The sequence below is a fragment of the Pinus tabuliformis genome, chromosome 1_1 (genome assembly GCF_031772625.1).
Source record: "Pinus tabuliformis cultivar Carrire ecotype Pingquan chromosome 1_1, CPIR1, whole genome shotgun sequence".
Taxonomy (NCBI): domain Eukaryota; kingdom Viridiplantae; phylum Streptophyta; class Pinopsida; order Pinales; family Pinaceae; genus Pinus; species Pinus tabuliformis.
The window spans coordinates 838,550,253-838,566,136 of record NC_142297.1 but is presented as its reverse complement, the minus strand read 5'-3'; the positions used below and the strand labels follow the sequence as shown (position 1 = coordinate 838,566,136).

At 38.9% G+C, this 15,884-nt stretch overlaps 1 protein-coding gene across 6 annotated transcripts in view; it reads left to right on the top strand.

Annotated features, from left to right (window-relative positions):
* LOC149216751 (uncharacterized) overlaps positions 1 to 15,884 on the top strand; it is a 261,615-nt gene that overhangs the window by 13,030 nt on the left and 232,701 nt on the right. The window contains exon 3 of one of the 6 annotated variants that reach the window (XR_016251143.1): positions 4,971 to 8,151. The exons of 4 other annotated variants lie outside the window; for them this stretch is intronic. Coding sequence is in view for 1 of the 2 variants with exons in the window: in XM_089392837.1 (XP_089248963.1) it covers positions 2,039 to 4,762 (2,724 nt within the window). In the remaining variant the exon portion in view is untranslated. One more of the 6 variants, XM_089392837.1, reaches the window with a different exon arrangement.

Genomic DNA, 15,884 nt, shown 5'->3' with positions numbered 1-15,884 from the left:
TAAAACATGTCAAACAAAAATTTTTCTAAGAAAAGGGAACAAAATATTTTTAATCTTATTTCTCTCCTCTCAATGATAGATACTGAAATAACATATGGTTTCATATCATTCCTAATTGCATGTTTTCCCTTCTACCTAATCTACCTATCTTCACCGATGTTGAACTAAATTTTTTTTAAATCTATGTTCAAAATATAATGTTCCAATTTCACAATGGATGTGCACACAATAAAATGAGATACCAAACATGCACTATTTGTTTACGAAAACTAACAACTACTACTTGTACTTGTTTAGATATGCCACCAAACAATCAACTTGCGGACAAAAACAAGCGGCGGCGTATTCTTTATGCACAACAAAAGGATCGAATAAATGCACGACGTCGACTACTTTATGAACAACACAACAACCCTACTACTTCCTCTACATCCCTTCCCACCTCAAATGAATATAACCCTCCCCTTAACGAAGAACACCGTCGCTTTCGAGAAAGGATTGATGGACTTTCTACCTTGCATGTTTGCACAACATGCAAGGAAGCATACCCAGGAATGAAAACAAAGCTCTTCCACAATAGACTCTCTTGTTTTCGTTGTGCATCATCTAAATCTACCAATCGTTTTTCTGAACTAAACAACATGGACCCTGGAGAACAACCCTGTGTCCTTCACCAATTAACCCAAGTTGAAGAAATGCTCATCGCACATGTCAACCCCATTCTACAAGTCACTCATTCCCGTGGTGGTCAATATAAATATAGTGGCCATACAATTAGCTTCCCTCAAGATATCACCAGTATTGCCAAATACTTACCCCGGATGCTCTCTGACTTAGACATCCTCATTGTGAAAAGGCAAAATCCATCTGAAAAGGCTTACGAATTCTACGTTTGCAAATCACGTGTCCTTGCAGCCCTTGAATACAAAATAAAATATGACCCTTACTACCGTGATGTTCAATTGAATTCATCTACAATTTCTACGCTGCCAGATCTCCCTACAGACATTTCTTCTCTTCTCCACAGTGTAACCACCTCCTCTTTTGAACCCCATCAAACCACTACTGATTCCACTTATAATCCTGATGATGTCATGCTACCTCCATTAGAAATCCAACCCTCTTCTTTCGTTCCAGTCCTCCCAAATTCATGTACCGAGCGTGACCACATTTGTAACTATTTGCACTCGACCCATTCAAGTTCAACAAGCTCTATCGATTGGCCTCCAATATCTCCAACCGCTATAAATGAATACAACACCATTGGCCTCCTTGCCATGGCATTCCCCACACTCTTCCCTACAGGCATTGCAATGATCATGCAACCAAGACTTACAAAAGTTGAAATGCATGAATATGCTTTACACTTGCTTCACTACCATGATAACCGCTTTGGCCAACACCCAAGATTTCGCTACTATCTTTATAACATTCTAATGCGCCACCGTAGCCAAGCAACAGCCAGTGTTTTCGTGAAGAAGTACATTGAGAATAACTTGCCAACAACGGTGTCAGACCTACGCCAGTGTCTTCATGACTCTCCAGATTCAAGATTGCCAGAGCAAATAATGAGGTTTGGGTCAGCTCTACGAGGAACACGGTCTTTCTGGAACAAACGCCGATCTGAGCTGACTGACATGATCACACAAATAGGAAGCCCAACATTCTTCTTCACTCTCAGTGCAGCGGATACTAAATGGCATGACTTGCACACGATCATGCCCACAAGTGTTCATTCCACTTCAGTCAACCCCTTCCAATGGAAAATCCAAAACATAATTAAAAACCCACATCTAACAGCCCAATATATGCATTGTAGATTTACAATTTTCCTTGAAGAAATCCTTCAAAAAGGCCTCCATGCAACCGACTACTGGTGCAGGTATTATTTGATATCCATATCCCTCTACATTAATTTTATACATTGCATATACATGTATTAACTGAATGTAGCCTTCATGTTATATTCAGATACGAATGGCAACATAGAGGATCCGCACACATTCATGGCTTCCTATGGCTACAAAATGCACCAGACATGGACACACTTGATTGGGACAATGCATTAGAAATTGCTAATGCACAGAAATATTTCGACCACTACGTAACTGCTTGGAATCCACGGCAAGCAGAACACCGAACTATTCTGCTTCACCAGTCAACAATTCATAACCCGTGTCTCCTTGACACAGCGGCAATATTCGCATCCAATCAATTTGAAGACTACATAGAGCTTGTCAACTGCGTTCAACGTCATACAAAGTGTCATGAATCTTCCTGTCTTCGTAAGAAAGACAATGTGCTTAGCTGCCGATATGGAGTACCGTGGGAATTGAAGTCCACTTCTTCACTTTTCATTGATGATAAGGGTCATAAAACCTATGTCCCTGCTCGCAATGATGAAAGATTGAATATTCACAACGCCGACCTACTCTCTATTTGGAGAGCAAATGTTGATTGCCAACCAGTCCTTTCTCGCCATGCTGTATTGAAATATATTTCAAAATATGCAACAAAAGCAGAGACAAGATCTGAGAGCTACCGTCAAATGCTATCGCGACTATCACAAAGTGCCCTTCCAGAAGCACCTACTAGTGGTGTCATCCGGAAACTCCTTACAGAAACCATTGCAGATAGAGACATTGGTGCACAAGAAATATGCCATATGTTACAAAAGCTACCTCTCTCCCTTTGCAGCCGTACATTCCATTCTTTGAATGTCAACAGGGCTATTTTCAAACGTGTTTCGCAAGATACTGAAAATCCTGGTTCGACACCCAACTTTATCGTTGCGTATATGAACAGGCCTGCCTCACTAGAAGCATTGCCCCTCCTTGAAGCTGCTCGCTCGTGGTCATATTCTGCCCAGCGGAGAAGAAACCCCTGGAAACACATATTCCCCCCAATGATTGTACATGTCTTGCCCCATTACAATGTCATTCCTTCCTCTACTAATCCTTCTTATGCCACCTTCTGTTGGAGTGAATTACTCTTGTATTTCCCCTTCCGAACACTCCCTGATGATATCAGTACAACTGATGCAGAAATTATTGCACACTGGGAACAAAAAAAGGGTGCATATACAGCATGGCATGTCCATCGCGAACCCGAAAACCCACAAAGCCCACCTACTGAAGATCAACCTACCCCACCCACCCCCCCTGATTCCATTCAGATGAATGAATGGCAAATCCTCTCTCAACTACACCCAGGTTACAATATTGCAATTGATGACCTCGACATGATTGGCTACCGCGACTTCGATGTCAACCACAATTGGTCACAAAATACTGTCCCTCCCCCCTTGCAAGAAACTGCCATCAATTTCATTGAATTCAACCGCTCACCCATTCAACACCAACATCATTCATTTTCCAACCTTCCCCATGAGCATACATTATCCCCCACCCAAAGCATAGCTTTCACCGCTGTTTTTTCACACTTCAAAACCCCTTCGCCAAAATCCCCACGGAAGATCATCGTACAAGGAACAGCTGGCACAGGAAAATCCCATTTGATTAAATGCCTTCACCAAGCATTTGTGGAAAACTCGCCAGCCAACAAAAACCCTTTATTGTTACTTGCACCAACCGGCGTTGCAGCTTTCAACATAAATGCCCTCACAATTCATTCTGCCCTTCATATCCCTATCCAGACAATGCATCCTCTCGAAGGGCAACCGCTCCTACACCTGCAAGAGCAACTCCGTCATGTAGAATACATCCTCATTGACGAAATGAGCTTCATTGGTCCAAAAATGCTTTCTCGCATTGACGATCGTCTAAGAGAGGCATTCCCTCTTCATCGGAATACACCATTTGGTAATCGCTCAATTATCCTTGTCGGAGATTTAGGCCAACTACCACCTGTAAAAGACATTCCTTTATATGCTGGGACATCGCGCGGCACTGCACTTTGGCGCAGCTTCGACATATTCATAACACTTTCAACCGTATTCCGTCAACAAGGAGCTAGCTCGTCCCAGGTTGCTTTCCGACAAATACTTTCAAATCTTAGGAATGGAATATCTACACTTGAAGATTGGCAACATCTAATGTCAAGAACAAGTTCCTCTCTTACACATGAAGAGAAATGCACATTCGACGAGTCCATGCACCTATTCGCAACAAACAACGCAGTTGTCTTGCATAATAAGAAAATGCTCAAACAATTGAACATCCCAGTAGCAATTTCCTCTGCGGAACAACAAAGACAGAAAACTCCTACTACAACAGAAGATGAGCACCTACCTGCAAAGGTGCTCCTATGCAATGAACAAAAAGTTATGCTCACAAGAAACTTATGGGTACATGCAGGCCTTGTCAATGGCGCGCTTGGGAAGGTCATCTCAATATTTTATTCAACTGGCTCAAAGCCCCCAGCATTACCATCCTTTGTGGTTGTTGACTTTCAACAATACAGAGGAACACCGTGGGACATTTCACACCAAACATATGTACCCATTCCTCCCATCACAAGGGGTGCACGCCGTCAGATACCACTTCAAATGGCATGGGCTTTAACGATACACAAGTCACAAGGAATGACATTAGACAAAGCAACAGTGGGCATCTGCACCAGAGAACGCCAAGGGCTAACATTCACTGCAATTTCAAGAGTGCGGTCACTAGCGGACATACACATCAATCCAACATTCCCATTCTCCCGCATTGCACAAATGCACAAGAATCCATATCTTAAGCGTAGACAACAAGAGGAGTCATTCCTTGCATCAAAATCTATCCAGGATAATACACTTTAGCCAATCATACAACCTGCCTTCCAGAATTACCCACATGGTAAACACCACTCACTACATAACGAAGTTTCACATAGATTTCTTGCTATTACATTTAATTTCATATGATTTTATACTCATTTGGAATCATTTAATTTATTTCGAATATTCAAACAAATTCGTCAAACATATTCATTGTCAGTTACAGTGTTTACTTTTTGGATGCCAACAGGTATGAATACATGCTACCTACGACAGTTGTACGAGTGTTGCGAAGAAATCTAGCAACAAGAACTTACATTACAAGATATGCAGACAAGGATCCTCCCACAACAATCCATGCCACTTTACCGTTTGCGCCCAACAATTACGTTGTTAAAGAATATAAGGAAACTACTTAAGATTACAATTCACATCCATGAAAGGGATGCACACAGGCAGATGCGACATCAACTGCAGGAACAACTCGCACAATATGGCACCACAATAAACACTAACTGGTGTTGCCGATGCCATGGCCCAGCATGCATATATGATTAGCGGCTCATTCTCAATTACATCTCTACATAATGCTTTTATTGTACATATGCTTAGAAGCCAACGAATACTTTCATTGTATATATCTTTACTTATATTGGGCATGTTTAGTTATATCTTAATAGAATTGTTCTCTGTTGTATGGACAAAGAGTATTCAAGTACGTGGTCCACTGCTCTTTGTTTTGGGTTTTATGATTCAACCAACAACTTTTTTTATCAAGAAACACGTTTCTCACTTTAGATAGGTCGATGTTTACAACAACCTATTAGGGAAATTTTCATTCACCTCTTTAATTCTTTCTATTAGTTTTGATAGGGTCAAAATCTGCATATTGTTTTTTATCATTTACCCAGTTGATGACTAGCTATGAATCTCCCAGTATCTGGATTTCAGCAGTACCTTTCTTTATTGTTAAATTTTCCAGTATCGAAAATGCACTCAACTCTGCCCAGTAGTTGGTACCTTCTGCCAATGCAGCTTTGAAACAGAAACTATGGTTTTCCTTCAGAAATAACACACGTCCAGCACCACAAATCCCTGGAATCTATGGGAATTTTATGTCTCATGCATTTCATATTCATATTTGCAATTAAAATAGTAGATGAGGATAGTTCTTGGCAGTAGAGGTGTTTTCTTTATAATGAACTATTTCTTTTATTCTGGGCTCTTCACATGCTTGGTGATGCATGCTAGAGTGCCAAGTATTGTGAGTTCATTTATTTTAGTTTCATATTGTCTAGATATGGCTCTTGGGCCTTTACTCCTTGGAAATTAGAAGTGCTATCATTTTCATTTTGGAGGACAGGTTTGTTCAATTGACATTCTTTATTGTAGATTACAGCTGCTGGCTTATAATGTGGATAAGTTTAGGTCCTGTTCATCTTTTTGAAAGGTAAATAAAATGGTGTCATTGGTTGCCATCTGGAAGTTTTTGCTGCCTGGAGAACAGTTTTTTTGACTTTTAGCTTTATCAGTGAGAAAGGTTTCATATCAAATTTCCTCGTGGTTTAATTGCATCAGCTGCTTCCTTAACTGTAGTTGAGATGATTTGTTTTTCCATTGAATACAGTATACCCCAGAACAGGAGTTCGCGTACTTGATAGAACAGTTCTCTGTGGTTTTTTTATCCAAGTTGAAAGATATTGTATGAAATCATGACTTACATGGTTCTTTTTGTCTTCAGCTCGTCCACATACTTAACCACGTATCCCAATGAGTTGCACAAATGATTATAGAAACTTTGTACAGAAACTAAATGATTTCTCACATCTGTCATCTTCTGCAATCCAGTACATGGTCCACTGCTCTGTGCTTTTTGTTGGTTAAATGATCTGTGTTTTGCAATACGAGAGAGCAGGTTGGGCTCTACAGCCCAGATGGCAAGATTCCTTCTACATTAAACAACAAAAACATGTCAGCATTTTACCCTTCCATCACATACACAAACTTGAGTTTTATATCATTTGGATGTTCAGCTTTCAAAGCTGCTCCAGACACACACAATGGGTTGCACACTGCTATTACTCTGTTTTCTAAAACTCTCAACTGCTTAGTTACACAGACTTACAAGCAGAATAGCTCCTGTTCATCACTCAGCTATACAACAGATTATAAATCTATAAAGAATTTAGTTTTACTCCACCCCAATAAGGTCTGTAATGTTATATGCACAGGCCAGTACAACTGTTTATAGTTCATCACTTAAGTTAATTGCTCAACGCCATGATTAGTGTGAAATGGATGTTATTGTTAAGATGCTATGCTGAAAGAGCTCACTTTCTTTGGTGTTGCAACCACAAGTGGAGCTTCTGGAGAATTTGTAATAGCAAATTTGTCATGCATAAATTTGCTATCCACACTGGATTCATCTTTTGGAACAATCTTCTAGCAATAGCAGCTTTTTAGCCCATTCTGGCCCTTGTAACACACATGTCGCTGTTTTTTACTTGCCAAAAGTTCCAGATGACAGAAAATTTACCAACAGTGGCAACTAGATGGCACTCCTGCCTTCCTCTCTCAGTAACCTGCAGTGATGAAGAGAATAGATGTCAGAAATTAGTACACTTGAAGAGCTAATAAAGGTTATATTCCAGCCCAACGGTCCTGTAAGGTTCAATTGCTACATGTTATGAAGTTGAAGTCATTTTTTGTGTACCGTATCCCTTCATAGACAATTGCTAACTTTAAATACATTATTATTTGTTTATAGTGGTGATATTCAAGAAGCATATGGCCAAATTTTTCTGTATCTGTAAGGCATCCTTTAAATATCAAGGTTTCCTTCAAAAAATATATCTTTCCCCTCTTCTTCAATTAACAAAGGCCCCGCAACCTCCTCTTCTCATCAAGAATGTGCAATATTTATGTCTTCATCAAATCACACAAGCATCTGTCGGAAGCATACAATAAACTGCTGTTAGAGCATGTGAGCAAAGCATTTTACTATTCTTCAGAGATGTAGTTGTCTTCTGCCTTGGCTGGACTGTATCTAGGGTTTCATTCAGTCATCATTTAAAGATGCATTAGTCTCTCGGAGGCTGTCGAAATCCAGGATCTCTTCTCCAACTGGGATGTATGCTCAATACTTGCCCATACCTTTGCCATATCTTTTTTAATGTTTTGGGTTTGCTTCCTTCACCCACATGTGCTTGTTCTTGCATGTTTTGATGTTTTTTTGGCATTCTGATGGGGTTCATTTTCACTTCCCTGTGCCAATCATTCTCAGGATGCTATCTATTTCTTTAGATGGTTGATTACCTCCTCAAAGCACTTCACTAATACAAACTACCCCTGCTTCATGTTGGATGATATCCTTCCTGTCCACACACACAATAGAAACAGAATTCTAAAAATGCAAAGTGCGGTAGATAAGATGATAATTTTTTTAACAGAAATCTAAATCTAGGTTTTCAATCTCCTCAAGGAAGTAAAAGTTCACACCTCATTTGGGTTCATTGTTTCAATATTGCTTCTATGAACCCTTCTAAAGCATCAAGTGCTTCAATCAAAGTGTTCACATACCCCCTAAAGTGAATAATCTACCTTCCCCTTCTTCATTAACAAAAAAAACTCTGCTTCGTCATCCTCTGCAACCAGGCTTTGGTTTCAAGTGGGATTCTGTCCTTTTCATCTTAAGCTCTATTCAGAGTTCTGCCTACCTCTGTACATTTAACCTCTGGCTCATTTTGACTACAAGATCCTCCGGATTTTCAGGTTTCCTTCCCAATTATTGCATTGGGAGACTTACATTTGTAGTGGCAAACCTTCATATAAGTTGGGTCAGGTTTTCAGCATTTTCAGGCCTATTCTCCTTTGTCTGAGCACATCAATTCTGAGATTGTCCTGTATATTTATAATCAAGAGGTAAAGCGAGACTTTCAGGTGCACAAATCATGATCATCAAATTTCTTCACAGAATGATACTATTATGAGGATTCTGCCCCATTTGAATCAAAGGGTGATGCAGTTGGAAATGGAATGTGCTTTCCTAAGAAGCACACAGTAAAGTCAGAATGATATTTCAGGTGCTTCCAATCACATAAACTTGCACTCTGCAGAGATTAAAGAAATCAGGGAAGAAGACACTGTGTGGCAGCTCCTTGAAGCCATGGAAATAGGAGATTTGGAACCAGTGCACTCTACCCAAGAAATGGGAGAAGCTGACAGCTGTAACATCTTTTATTTTTCTAATGTATTTCAAAGTTTTACTAATACTAGGAAGCTATTACAGGATTTATACTTGTGTGAACTGTTGGAAATCTTTGTTAGTAGTCTTTTGTAAACTGGGAATTTTAGACATGGAGCTGGAATGCCTAGCTTATCTGGAATTTCAAAGAACAATGTACTTCTGCTGTTTAGCTCTCCTACAGCATCTTTTTGATTAATACGAAAGTTTCCTAATTTTGGTTTAAGAAAGAAATTTCAAAGAACAATGTACTTCTGCTGTTTAGCTCTCCTACAGCATCTTTTTGATTAATACGAAAGTTTCCTAATTTTGGTTTAAGAAAGAAAAAGGCAACTCTGCTCTGAACAATTTTGTTGCCTCTGACACTAATATTGATGCAACAGCAGTTGTGAAGACCTTGTCAGAGAACTGGTTATCCCTCCTTAAGCAACATTGGTTGGCGATATTTCTCTTTTGAAAGGATATACGCAGATTACATAATTGATTTCGTAAGCCCAAATACAAGACCTAATTGCTTTTACGGTAATTTGAATCTACAATTTCTGGAGTAGTATTTGGCGGTTCTGAGCTTATCTCTGTTTGCAATTTCATGACTAAGCGTTACTGCTGTCTACAGATACTTGTATGGTGTGATGTTAATAATTATTGCAGACAAGTTGGTTATACTACCAATTGCATTCCTTATTTAACAAGATTTCCCAACATACTTTGAAAATACAATACATGAATTTAAAATCGGTTTCAAAATTTTAATAACGTTAATGTTTTAGTTGTAGTGTCAACTAGTAATGTAAGTGATTTGTTTTAATATTTGCAAATCACAAATTTCGCCACTTTTCATTTACCATGTGCAACGTTGTAATTTACTTTTTACTTAAAAAAAAAGCGTGTTGCCAATAATCTTTTGAATCTATTGACCTTTAAGTATGAACGCGTTCTACACTTACTATATTGATATGAATGGTTTGGTTTTGGTTTTGTTCTTTTAATATCAAATGTACTGGTACATGATGCTCAACGTGGTTATTGCCTTCCTCACTACTCAACTTTATATATGCTTGACTATCTATAGAACTCTCTTCCTTCTACTAATCCTATCGGCCTCTCTTTGTACCTTTTGGGACAATTGCTAGTTTTATTGCCTATATTAGATTTTTATTCTGAGAATCCATGTTTACAGATTATTTGACTGAGTAATTATACAGAAGGCAAATGGCTGGCATACAGATCAAAAGACAAATTGCTCTGGCATACCAAAACAATGTTGTCACTTTCATTTTCATTTTATTTGGAGTTATTGTACTTCAGAGCTAAGAACTTCCTTCAACAACATACCTTTTGTAACACGACTTTCCTTCAACAACATGCCTTGTGCAACATGACTTTCCTTCAACAACATTCCTTGTGCAACATGACTTCTCTTCAACAACTTATGCTATGAGACAATCTTCTATACAGTTTCTTTGTGTTAAACTTGCTCTTTTTTTGCACAAAAACAATTAAAATTTATATTCTAAAAAACTGTGGCTAAACCATAAGCGTAGGTTTACAAGAGATATATAGTTTTAGGCAGACATACCCTAGAGTGCACAGACAAGTATAAATTATCCAAAAAATATTGTGGAGGCCTATCCATGTCATTCTACTCTGAGTTCTGCATGTGTGCTGCTTAAGAAACTGACATACTAACAATACTATTAGACAAAACATGGTATGAGCACACATTTTCAGAGAAAATTTTGATTGTGCACACCTAAGGATAGGTAGGAGGCAAGGTCATTCAAAGCCCTTCCTTGCAGTCCATGAAATTACATCGGTTGGTAAGGCTAAAATTATATCGAAACTGCCCACATTTTTCCCCTTGCACATCATACTCCATTTGCCTCTTGGTAACTTTGTATGAAAAGAAGATGGGAATTGAATTACTCCTCTTTCTGCAGATCGTTGCATTTAGATGGGTTGGTTAGGCTGCAAATAAATAGAAACTGCCCATGATAGTTTGCAGTCTGGCCACAGTTGTGTGACTGATGGAATCTGATTGTTGTCATGGTCTGGATGCTGTTTTCAGGGTCCTATTTCTGACAAGAGGGACGACCCGTATAGCTGTTATTACAAACATGAGCTTGGCCCCAGATAGTTCTTCTAGATGCCTGGACTGAAGGAATGTGTGAACTTTCAGATTCAATAGCTATACATAGTGTTTGAATAGCATGTTCGTTATATGCAATGGCTGCTATTCAACATATGTTTAATGAAGGTGATTCCCTATAATGTGCAAAAATGCACAAGCACAGTGAGTACATCCGAATATAGCATATTAAAACAAAAAAAAATTCTGCATTGTTCAGAAAATAGTTAATATATCATGAATTATGCACAAGATTCGCAAAAGAAGCACACTGCTTTCCAGTGATGGGTCTCACACTGCCTGCCCTAAGTGTGGGCACCTTATGTCGATGCCTCCAAGGCTTACTAATACGAACCACTTATAAAAAATTATTACAAAGCCATAAGGAGTCCAGTCAGCGTTTAAAAAGGGTCTGCAAAGGGTAAATTAAGTGAGCGAAATACATGGCAATTGCCTTGATTGAACCACATCTCTTAATGGGTAGGATCAGTATTAGGGATGGCTGGCAAATGTTCCTATTTCATTGATGTTTTGACGGTACTGTAAGACTATAAGGATCTTTGAGTCGCTTGAGGTACTTCCTAATTTGCACAATATGTACCTTGTCACTAATTTATATTCTAAAAAACTGTGGCTAAACCATAAGCGTAGGTTTACAAGAAATATATAGTTTTAGGCAGACATACCCTAGAGTGCACAGAAAAGTATAAATTATCCAAAAAATATTGTGGAGGTCTATGCATGTCATTCTACTATGAATGTTGCATGTGTGCTGCGTAAGAAACTGACATACTAACAATACTATTAGACAAAACATGGCGTGAGCACACATTTTCAGAGAAAATTTGATTGTGCACACCTAAGGATAGGTAGGAGGCGAGGTCATTCAAAGCCCTTCCTTGCAGTCCATGAAATTACATGGGTTGGTAAGTCTAAAATTATACCTTCCTTGCAGTCCATGAAATTACATGGGTTGGTAAGTCTAAAATTATATCGAAACTGCCCACATTCTTTCCCCTTGCACATCATACTCCATTTGCCTCTTTGTAACTTGTACGAAAAGAAAATGGGAATTGAATTACTCCTCTTTTTGCAGATTGTTGCATTTAGATGGGTTGGTCAGGCTGCAAATAAATAGAAACTGCCCATGATAGTCTGCAATCTGGCCACAGTTGTGTGACTGATGGAATCTGATTGTTGTTATTGTCTGGATGTTGTTTTCAGGGTCCTGTTTCTGACAAGAGGGAGGACCCAGATAGCTCTTGTTACAAACATGAGCTTGGCCCTAGATAGTCCTTCTATATGCCTGGACTGAAGGAATGTGTGAACTTTCAGGTTCAATAGCTATACATAGTGTTTGAATAGCGTGTTCGTTATATGCAATGGCTGCTATTCAACATATGTTTAATGAAAGTGATTCCCTATAATGAGCAAAAATGCACAAGCACAGTGAGTACACTCGAATATAGCATATTAAAAAGAAATTGTGCAGTGTTCAGAAAATAGTTAATATATCATGAATTATGCACAAGATTCACAAAAGAAGCACACTGCTTCCAAGTGATGGGTCTCACACTGCCTGCCCTAAGTGTGGGCACTTTATATCGATGCCTCCAAGGCCTACTAATATGAACCACTTATAAAAAATTATTACAAAGCCATAAGGAGTCCAGTCAGCCTCTAAAAAGGGTTTGCAAAGGGTAAATTAAGTGAGTGAAATACATGGCAATTCCCTTGATTGAACCACGTCTCTTAATGTGTAGGATCAGTATTAGGAATGGCTGGGAAATGTTCCTATTCCATTGATGTTTTGACGGTACTGTAAGACTATAAGGATCTTTGAGTCGCTTGAGGTACTTCCGAATTTGCACAATATGTACCTTGTCACTTAATCAAATAACAAGCATTTTGTTAATGTGGTCTACCTTAGGTGGTTAATATGAGAGGTTATTCTCCTCCCTGTGTAGGTTGTGCCCTTATTATTGTTTCACCATCAAAAGTTAGCCTTGTTAGATTAGATTCCGCATTCATATCACATCTTCTTTGACTAGAATTTTGTGTTGTGGTGAAATTGATGAATTACAGGTACTCCTATCACGGGAAAATGAAACCTCCTGCTAATATTATGGAGACAACCTTGACAACGAATGCCATTCCTCTATTGTTGAATGGTTGCACCGAGATTCAACCATTACTTCAGATAATCGATGTTGGTTCTGTTACCTCATTAAAAACAACATCCTCGCACTTCCACATTACTCTATCTGATGGAAGACATCAACATAAGACTTTGCTACCATCCGCATATGGCCCACAAGTTGTATCTGGAGACATCCAAATTGGCTCAATAATTCTGCCTAAAAAAGCAGCTTGCACAGTGCTCCAAAACTCCTCGTAAGGCCCACCATTTGAAATCACCCTCTTTTACTTTTTCCCTTCTAAACGCTTTTTGCATTAAAAGAAGGAAAATGGAATCTTCATTAATTCATTTCTCATTTGTTTACATAAGGTCCATCCGAGTGGTTGAGCTTGAAGTTGTGATGCGCTCAGCAGCATTGAGGAAAGACGCATCGATGCTACAACATGCACAGGCGGGTTCTTCCCAATTTAGCTCTTCGTCAGCTGAAGATACCTTGCCCTCTGTAGTTACTCCACCAACTACGGCAACAACTACAACAATTCCATTCACGACACTCAACCCTTACCGAAAATATTGGTCAATCCAAGGTAGGGCATTTGCAAAAACATCATTGAAGGCGTACAACAATGTGCGAGGCTCAGGAAAAGTTTTTGAATTTGACCTTATCAACCGTGATAAGGAAGAGATCCACCTTTCTGCATTTGCCGAACTGGCCGAATCTCTTTACAATCTAATTCAAGTTGGGCAACTATACATTGTTTCAAATGGCACAGTGAGAGAAGCAAATCCAAACTACAACCACCTCAAGAACAAATGGGAAATTTACTTGTTTGCTGCTTCCACTATCAATCCATGTCCCACAGATGATCCAACGTTTCCTTACCAGAGCTTTCACTTCAAGACTATTGCTGAAATAAAAAGTGCAACTCCAAATACGAATGTGGATGTCATTGGTTTTGTTACCTCCACTTCACCTGCATCAACAATTCGACGAAAAGATGGAAGTGAAACATTAAGGAAAACACTCATATTAAAGGACAAGTCGGGTTTTAGCATTGATGTAACATTATGGGGAGACCATTGTGACTATATAGGACAGAATCTTTCTGAATTCTACTCTTTCGACAACCCACCAATCCTTGCAATCAAAGGAGGTCGCGTATCTGAATTTAATGGCACCACAATAGGGACGATACCAACAAGCACTCTCACAATAAATCCACAAGTTGAAGAAACTCACCAACTACATGCATGGTTCCGTGAAACAGGCTATAGCTCTTCTTCTCCATCTTTGAGTAGAAACTATGGTGTTGCTTCGAAACGTGCCCTACCACGTAAGACGTTTCATGAAATTGCTGGCATGCAGCCCTCCGATAAAGCAATCTGGGTTTCAGTTCGAGGAACAATTACTGCTCTTCATATGGACGACTTCTACTTTCTAGCATGTCCATTAGATTTCAATGGAAAACAATGCATGAAGAAGGTTGTGGAGCATTCTAACAATCTTTGGCATTGTACAATGTAACGGTGACTTCCCAGAATGTGACTACTGTTACAAACTTAAAATTGAGCTACATGACCACACCGGGAATCTACAGAACGTCACAGTTTTCAATGATGCAGGGAACGAGCTCATGGGCATCATGGCAAAAGACCTGTTCCTGCTTTCTATCGAACCAACTGAGCTGCAGGAAATTTGTGGCCGAATTTGAAGGCACTACTTCCAGCTAACACTTAACATTAAAGCAGATTACTTCAACAGTGTTCAACGCTTGCAACCAATACTGATCAATTCAGAAGAAATTCAATATGCCTCTGCATGCAAGGAAGCACTCACTGACATTCAAGCAATGTCCACTTCAAAACGACCTATTGTTCGCCGCCTTTGCGCTGTTTCTTAGGGTTTCTTCTACCACGCCTGTTTGTACATAAATAAACATTTCCACACAACTAATTGTCTCATCTTGTTGTAAATTACACACCCATGTTATTATGATGCAACCTATAGCTTTCACTGCAAATACTCTCTTCCAGTCATTCCAAAATATGTATGTTTGCCATTTACATTTTACATAATATAGATATCAACATTTGTAAAGAGTTACTACATATGTTTCTCGTTCGTTGTCTACATGCTATACATTGATCTCTTGCTTGCTAAGCTATTCATTTTATCGCTCAAACATGTCAAACAAAAAAAAAATTGAAGAAGGAACGAAATATTTTTAATTTTGTTTCTCTCCTCTCAATGATAGATGCCGAAATAACATATGATTTCATAGCATTCCTAATTGCATGTTTTTCCTTCTACCTAATCTACCTACCTTCACTGATGTTGAATTAAAAAAATATTAATTCTATGTTCAAAATATAATGTTTTAATTTCACAATGGATTTACACCTAGTAAAATGAGATACCAAACATGCAGTACTTGTTTACAAAAACTAACAATTATTACTTGTACTTGTTTAGATATGCCAACAGACAATCAAATTGCGGCCAAAAACAAGCGGCGGCGTATTCTTTATGCACAACAAAAGGATCGAATAAATGCACGCCGTCGACTACCTTATGAAAACCACAACAACCCTACTACTTCCTCTACATCCCTTCCCACCTCAAATGCTCTCCCACCTATACAAACCTACCCAT